Source organism: Aptenodytes forsteri, unplaced genomic scaffold, assembly GCF_000699145.1.
Source record: "Aptenodytes forsteri isolate BGI_AS27 unplaced genomic scaffold, ASM69914v1 Scaffold404, whole genome shotgun sequence".
In the NCBI taxonomy this organism is placed as follows: Eukaryota; Metazoa; Chordata; class Aves; order Sphenisciformes; family Spheniscidae; genus Aptenodytes; species Aptenodytes forsteri.
In genome coordinates, this window is record NW_008795629.1 from 1,535,196 (window position 1) to 1,543,417 (window position 8,222).

Sequence of the window (8,222 nt, forward strand, 5' to 3'; positions counted from 1 at the left end):
TCTCCTGCAGCCTCCAGCAGCCGGGGGGGGTGTGGGGTGGGGGGAACCGGCAGCTCGAAACCTCTCAAACTGATAAAAATCCCAAGGCGGCTGCAGGGCCCCATGCCCCGGGAGTCCCCGCACCCCGCAGAGCCCAAACCCCAGCAGCCTTCCCGGCCAGGGCGTGCCGTGCGGGAGTCCCACTCTTGCAACATAATCTTCCCTTTGATTTGGTTAGTCCGGCTCTGAGAGCCGAAGGGCCTGCAGCAGATAAAAGCTATTATGTATGAGTAATGCTTTGCTCTTTATTTATACGCAGCAGCCCAATAACAAGAAGCTGTCTTGTAATTTCTTGCTGGGGTTGCTCGAGTACAGTCACAGACATAATGAGAGCTTTGGAAACTTGGTCTCTGTGTCGTTGCTATAGCTTCTCGTGTCACGTATCATATCCGCTGCCAGAAAGAATAGAAATTCCACGATTGCAGAGAATGGGACTTCGTCAGGGTTTGAATAAAGGCTCGACAAAAGGGGAGCGGTACGTACTCGTGCAGGAAACTATGTAAACGCCTGCTTAAATTACTTGACAAATCATTTCTAGAGTTTGGATCAATTAAAAAAATCGTTATTATCATTATTATTACATTATGCCATCTAGCAGGTTACTTGGGAACTGCAAGTAACCACAGTCACCGGCGTCAAATTATTAAAAGCACTTGCCCATTTGCTTACATTTCAAAAATACCCCCTCACTGGAGGGCAGCGTCGTCAACGCCGTCCCCTGAGGCTGCTCAGCCGCAGCTGGTAGGAGGCCCGACCGCATCTCTTCTCTTCTCGTTTCCAGAGGCCGGTGGTGGGTGTGGAGCTGTAACACGCTGCATTTCCTGTCTTCGGCGGCTCTAGCGCAGCACTTTTGCAGCGTTAGGAAGGCTGTTGCTGGCCCTGAGACGTGAATGTGTTAATGCTCCCGTTTTCCTATGGGAAAACTGCAGCCGGAGAGCTGCATGGGCCGGGCACGCACTGGTCAGCGCACACCAGCCCTTGCACGGCTGGGGCAAGCTGGCTGGACGCCTTGGTGTAAAGTGCCCACCGAGATGCTGGTCTGGGCTCAGCACTGTGCTGAACCGAGCCCTCTGCCTCTCGGGTAGAGTCCCGCTGGGACTCTGCAGGAGGGCAGGCGAGGGGCTGAGGTCTGTCCCAGCCAGTGGTGCCCAGCAGCAGCCCGCCCCAGCTGGGGGCGGTCCCTGCTTTCGGCCCTGGCTGGCCTGATGCAGGCTGGGTGCTGGGCACCCATCAGGAGCCCTCCACCGTGCTGTCTGTGTGGTGAGCAGGAGTGGCTATGTACCATGCTGCAGCCCGTTGCAGGCAGCTCCTGCCAGCCTACAGGACCATCCCGCTGCATAGCAGGGAGAGAAAGACTTTGGTTTGTACGGCTAATTCATTTCATCTCCAGACGCATCCAATGTGCTTTTGCTTTGTTTTCTTTGTCTTGCAAGATGAAAACAGAAGATGTTGCTGTGCACATAAAATAAATCCAATGGCTTAGGGTGACATGTGGCACCCACATGTGGTGTGGCACTCCCATGGTGTCCACAGAGCTGCCTTCTCCCCTCGAGGTGTCCTGCTGAACCACTGCACTGAAAGCCCGCAGCTCCCAGCTCGCACCCCCAGACCCACACCTGCCCCGTGCTCAGCGGCTGCCACCTCCCTGAACAGTGCCTGTGAGCTGCAAGGCCGAGAGCAACCCCGGCTGCTCCTCTGAGACCTGTGGGCACGGCAGCCTCTCCATGGGAGCGGGACTTGCCTTGCCAAAGCCCTGCCTGCCTCTGGCTGTGGGCACAGGAGCCTGTCCTGGGCCTCGGGCTGGTGGCTCTGCAGGCAGGTGTTTGCTCCGGGTGGGATGAGCAGGCAAGGATTCCCTCATGCCTCCCTGAAGCACTACCTCCAGAGGGAGGTTAGTGGCAGGGGGTGCTGGTGCTGGCACACGGACACTTGTGATAATTATTCCCACAGAGCTGTTTGCAGAGCCATGCTGGGCAGGTGCCTCTGTCACCCCGATTAAAGTAACCCATGTTCAGGAATGAAGACATTAAATTTTCATGGCATGGCTCGCACAGGCTGCTGAGCCCCGTGTCTCTCCGACAGCCCTCAGGCATACCTGTCTGCAAACCCCAGCCGCATGTAAGGTGAGGAGGAGCTCCAACCCCCTTGCCCTCCCCACCACCTCCCCAGCCCCCAAGTCAGCAGCACTCCCATTTCTGCGTTGCCTTTTTGGGGCTGAGGTTTCCTTATTAGGCCCTCAGAGACCTGCCGGGGGCTCCAGGTGGTGGCTGGGGAGCAGCAGCACCCAAGGCATAGCTGCCTCCGGGCCAGCTGGAAGTGCAGCTGCAGGGAAGGTGTCTTGTGGTTACAGCCCTGCTCAAGGATGGAAACTGTCTCAGCTCAGTTCCTTGCCATGCTTGCTCACCAATTGGTGTGCCAGAGACCAGTGCAGCCTTCCTTGCTTCATTAATGGGCCCAATTAGCTTCAGGACCATCTCTTTCCTGCTATGCAGCGGCTGCTTCAGTTCTGGGCATGGAGAGCCACCACATGCTTAGGCAACAGAAGAGCACATTGCAAATCGTGGTGGCCTGTGACGGCGATTCCCAAATGAAATGCTGACCCCTCCTAGTCCCGTGCTGGGCTGAGGAGCTGTGTCGCAGTGTTTGGGTGAAGTCTGGCAGCAGGGAGCAGCCCAGTTAAGCTTGGGGCGCCTGCCCTAAGCATGGGGCTATTCCTGTGACACTGCATGTCTGTATTTCACTGCCAGGAGGAGAAGCTGAGGCACAATGAGAGGGGAGCCTGCCCTGCGGGGCCAGGGCATGCTGCCTGATTCCCAGTGAGCACGAGGCTCGCTCCCCGTCTGCGAGGCCGGCAGCACCCATGCTGTGTAGGACATACACACTGGGGGCTTATCTGCACGTCCCTGTAGCCCGGGGGAAGCACAGCAGCCTGCTCTCTATTTATGCAATACCCCAGCAGCTACCAAGCATCACCTGCCTGCATGCGCCCGCCTGGAGAGCTTGTGCGAGGCGTGGGAAAGTCTGTAAGATACCATCTCTCCCCCGCGGCCCAGCCTGCCCCACGCCGGCAGCACGGCGAGTGCTGCACTTGGCCCTTGGCAGACCCCCCTCCCTGCCCTGCTCCGTCCTCCTCCTCCCCTGGCCGCTCCGGTCTGCGCTGGAGCCCGCGGTTGGACCCCACCACGAGCCCATAGGCTCCGGGGTGCACGCTGCCCCGCTGGGGTGCAGGCAGGCGGGCAGCTGCCCACTGCCTCCGTTGGAGGGGGTTGCCGGGCTGCCCGTGCTGGCTGCCCTGCTGCGGCATGGGGAGATGCCGGGGCCTGCCCGATGGGAGAGGGTAAAACCCTGCAGAGAGCAGCCCTGGCTTTTGTGCCCAGCAGCTGGAACTGGAGCTGATGCAGGTCTCTGGCTGGGGAGAGTAGCGGGAAAAGGTGCTGGGAAAAGTTGATATGACAGGACCAAAATAATTAATGGGCATGTATTGATTTTGTCAGCAAATGAAAACTTCCCAGGCTTTCTCCTCTCAGATAGCAACGGAGCTCGTTGTGCCGCAGCAGCCGAAGTGACACTGTCAAAGCAAAACATTTCAAACCGGCACTTCAGTATTTTCCAAAACAAAGTATTTCAGAGGCTCTGTAACTATGCTAAACGTTGAAGTTTTGACTCTTTGTTCCGAATCGGGACAAAGGAAACACTGAACTGTCAGGATTTTCCATGAAACGGAAAGGCTGAGTGGCACCCGGGCCCTGCGGGCCATCGATGGGGGCAGGTGGGGTGCCACGGTCCCCAGCCCTGCCGGCCGTCATCCAGGTCTCACCTGCAGCGGCTGCAGATGGCTGCCTGCTGCCAGGAGCTGGGGCAGCCTGAGACGAGTCAGCAGGGCAGGGGACAGCATCTCCTGCTCAGGAAGAAGGGTCCTTAACAGCCCTTAATGGATGGGGAGGGCCCCTGCTGCCCTCCTGCCTCTCCGAAGGGAAGCAGCACCCCATCCTTCCGGCAGCCCTGCCCCGGCGGGGCTCTGGCGGTCGGTTCTGGGGGCACGGGCGATGCCGGGGCGGTGTGAGGACTGCAAGGGGTTCACGCTGCGACGGCCCTGTGGATCATCATCACCGAGGGTGATGCCGGTGCAGCTCAGGGTGTCGCAGCCCGGGGGCAGCCCCGGGGCAGCGCCGCTTGGCAGGGCCATGGCGGTGGCGGCACACCTCCGCCGTGGTTGTTTTTCAGTCACCGAGGGCGGCACACCCCACTTCCTGCACCGGCGGCCCCGGCGCGTCACGGCACCCTCGGGGTGGGGCTCGCCGGGCCAGGGGGACTGTGCCGGGCACCCGTCCTCCCGCCATGCTGCCAGCCAAGGGGTGCAGAGGTGGTGTCGGGGAGGCATCCTCTGCTCGATGCCCCATCCTGGGGGCTGCCACCATGGGGCCATCCCTGCCCATGTGGAGGGGGAGCCGGTGCAGGCAGCAGCAGGCAGCAGGGACGAGCCTGCCCAGGCAGAGCTGGCACGCTGGGAGCTGGAGAAATCCCCTGCCGACTTCCCGCCCGGCGCTTTGCACCTTCAAAGACACAGGCAGCTCTCTCTAATTAACCTTCTCCCACCCTGCCAGGCGGGGAGGCGATTTTATCTTCATAGGGCTGGTGGAAGAAGCGGAGTCTAAAAAACTCGCCCGAGGGCCCTGGCAGGGTCGGTGCCTTCTCAGGGCTCAGCCTTGGCCAGGCAGCCCTGCTTCAGAGCCTCCCTGAAGTGCTGCTCTTCCTAGAGGGGACCAAGACCTTCACCAAAAGATGGTGGAGCTTGCGGAGCGGGCTCCCCCTGTTCCTACGATGCCGGCATGCTTCTGAGTACGGCTGGAAAGAAGGGGGTTCAAGCAGCTGCGGTTGTGCACAGAGCAAAATTGTCTTGGTGTTCTTGCAGGGGTGCTTTGTGGGGGGGTTCTTAATGGGTCTGCTTGTCAAGCTGAGGCTGGCAGTACCGCTGAATCGAGCATTGTGAGCCTACATGAATAATGAATAGCCATCACATGAATATTTTAGAGACACAGTCCTGAGATCTCCCAGTGCTGCCTTAGAGGAAAATGGAGGAAAAGTTGTCCAGAAAGAACAATGTTTCCTTTAGGCAAAAATGCACTGGTGTCATTGGCTTTTGAAAAAGATGCTGCTAAATAATTCTCAGGATTTGCATCAAAAACTGGAGCAGTGGTTTGGCTCCAAGGCAGAAGAAGTTGGGAGGGAAGCCAGCCCTTTTGACACAAGTCAATGATTACAGTGCGCTAGGAGGACAGCAGATTGTACTTCATCTATGCAAGGGTTTTGCGAGAAGTCCCAAAGCCATGGCCACCCTCCAAAGAGCTGGCCGTGCTGGGCACTCAGTTAACGCACCTCAAAGGAGCGGTGAGAGGTTCGGTGGTGCACAGGGAGTGCTTGCTCTCCCGGGACAGCATTGCACTCTAGCCCGAGCGCTGCTGTCAAAGAGCTGAGTTGTAAAAACAAGGCCCAGCAGCGAAAATCGTGTTCCTTTTGCATGCTGCTGCGTCGTACGGGAGTGGGCTGCAAATCAACAGGTTTATTGGGCTTCGCAGCAGCATGCCCCTCTCCTCCACGCTCTCCTTGGCTGTCTGCGCTCTTGGCGTGCGCACATGGGTGCCAAGGCACCTCTGTACAGCTCTTGTGACAGCATCTCTTCCTCAGTCGCCCTTTTCACTGCGTGCGATTAATCCAAGCATAAATGTCTTCTAGGAGAAGCAGGCTGTCGTGTTTAGGTAAAACCAGAAGCAGCCTATCTTGCTCAGGTAGGCACAGCAGAGCAATAGGAGTGGGATGAGAAACATTGCAATTAGAAATAGGCAATTAAGACACTAGCCGAGACTCTGATGTCTCTCTCACTCGCATCACCCCATCTGTATCTCCTTCAGTGTTGCTCTGCTCAAAGCAATCCTTGCTGTGCTGCTGGCATCAGCGGGCAGAAATAATTCCTTAGTGTTTATGAAGCGCCCAGAAATGTATCTGTTGCAAGAACGAGGGCAATTCGGGCATTTCTTCAGCAGCTCCCACAAAGGTGGCAGAAAATATCTGTAGTGGCTGTCCCTGGAGCGCTTCGGTCTGGAAATGGGGAATGGTGTGGGAAAAAAGGGCAACGTGTGAGAAAAACATCCCAATCAAAATGCACCGATCTTTGCTCTTCAGGTTACCCTCAAACCTCACCGCCCCCAGGATGCGCAGAGGGTTGCAGGCGGTGGAGCAAGCCTGAGCCTCCTTTTCCCACTGCGCCAGCACTTCTGCCCATCCCCGAGTGTCTCTGTTTCCAGTTCATGCCACTGGCCGCGGCTGCCTGTGTCCCGTGGAGGTCCATCGAGCACTGCGCTCCGTGCCGGTGGCTGTGTCGCCAGCCAAGGACCCCGGGGGTGCCGAGGCCGCACTGCCGGGGCTGCGCCGATGGGATTATTAAAGCGTTTCGCCGCTGGTTGGGCAGCCTGGGAATGGCATTGCGTGTGCCTCGGCTGTGGGGTTAGAAGTGCTGCCAGACCCAAGGCGTGGGGAAAGGCTGGGCTGGCTGGCTGCTCTGGTTGATGATTATGCAGTGCAGAAGGAAGGTAACTTTTAACTGAAGTATAAAAGAAATACAATAATGAGCTCTTATATTGCTGCCTCAGTGCCCACATAAAGACCTGAGATGGTTTTATTAAAGATGACTTGATTAAAAATGAATTTACTAAATTGCTGCGTGCTGTCTGCAGCCCACCAGCCTTCCACTGAAGCACCTTGTGTAAATGAAAAGGCAAACACTGAGTCCCCTTTCATCTGTCTTATTTGCCTTTAGGAAGCTAGGAAGCAAAGGAGGGGCCGGGCCAGGCTGGCGGTGGTGGCAGAGCCTGGGATGAGCACAGCAAGGGTTCAGACGTACTCGGGAAAATTATGCCGTACGGTTGCCGGCTTTGAAAAGGAGAAGAAAGGAAGAACAGCGTCTTCCTAACAAGTGTTTAGCATGGGGAGGCATCACGTAGTGCTGAGCGTGAGAAAAGACCCTTGCCCACGGGGCTTTGCACACTGTCGTGCTGCTGGCACGAGCACGAGCTGAAGTTAAGCTTTGCCTGCCTGTGTAGGCAGTGCCTGTGTTTTCCAGGGATTAGCCGGGTTATTCTCCGATTACAACTGATACACGTTACAGACTTATAGTCAAAAATGTCTGGCCTTAACCCAACACCCATAAAGGAGAAATGGTTCATAAATCAGTTCACTGTGCAAGAACAGGTCGAGTTGTTTATTAATTTAACCTTCTCTCCCATCTTGACCCAGACCGTCCGCGGCGGCTGCTGCCGAAACCCGTTTGATGGTTCCCTGGCTGGGCAGGCAACGTCCTCTGTCCTGCAGAGATGCCCAGGCTCTGGCTAGATTTTGGCAGCTACCTCGTAGCACACCTTCCAACTCCACATCCAGGATCCCTCTTTGTCACCGTCGTTCCTTCTATGCCCTATTTGCTATGTTGGGGTGATGGACACGGGGGACAAGGGATCCTGCGTTGGGCTGGGTGTGTTACGGGGCGTAGGGGCAACCTCAGCCCCGGGGAGCTTGTGGCTTTCCCCGGAGGGACGGGCAAAACCCCTGCCCCCATCGCCGGCTGCCGGGATGGGGTTTCGCATGCCTCGCTGCCGGGGTTGTTTGCTTCCTGCAGATAGCATCTGCGCCAGGCCGAACCGGCGAGTGAAACCGGCCCCCGCAGCCGTCGGCGCTGCCGTGGGCTCTGCCGGGGCTCGCAGCCCTGCGCATCGCCCCTCTGCCAGGGCCTCCTGCAGCAGCACAGACCTCGGGGCGTTGCGTTTAGACGTGCCCCGTGTTTTATTAGTGCCACGTGTTAATGGTGGGGCTGGTGGCTGCTGTGGGAGCGAGACGGTAGAGCTGGGCTTGGGGAGGGGAGCGTCGGAGGGGCGTGCGTCCATGCTGAGAGCCATGGGGAGGGAGGGATGATGGATGGATGGATGGATGGATGGACGGACGGGCAGGGCAGCGTGGGGGCAGATGGACGGGCGGACGGGCAGGGCAGCGTGGAGATGGACAGAGGGACGCGCGTGGGTGCGGGGGGACAGACGGACGGGCAGGGCGGCCTGTGGACGGGCGTCGGATGGATGGTCCGTGAGCGCACGGAGCTGTGGAGAGGCAGGCCGGACACGGGCGGCCCCGGGGAGGGCCGG

The 8,222-nt window shown here is 58.1% G+C and overlaps 2 protein-coding genes across 2 annotated transcripts in view; one reads left to right on the forward strand and one right to left on the reverse strand.

Moving 5' to 3' along the window:
• Positions 1-3,343, reverse strand: part of FAM43A (family with sequence similarity 43 member A) — a 12,719-nt gene extending 9,376 nt beyond the window's left edge. Inside the window, exon 1 of the mRNA XM_019472862.1 lies at positions 3,221-3,343. Within this exon, the coding sequence (XP_019328407.1) occupies positions 3,221-3,343 (123 nt within the window). The remainder of the gene's footprint in view (positions 1-3,220) is intronic.
• A 742-nt stretch (positions 3,344-4,085) lies between these two features.
• The window catches only part of LSG1 (large 60S subunit nuclear export GTPase 1), a 17,471-nt gene continuing 13,334 nt past the window's right edge, over positions 4,086-8,222 (forward strand). The window contains exon 1 of the mRNA XM_019472863.1: positions 4,086-4,402. Coding sequence (XP_019328408.1) covers positions 4,086-4,402 — 317 coding nt within the window. The remainder of the gene's footprint in view (positions 4,403-8,222) is intronic.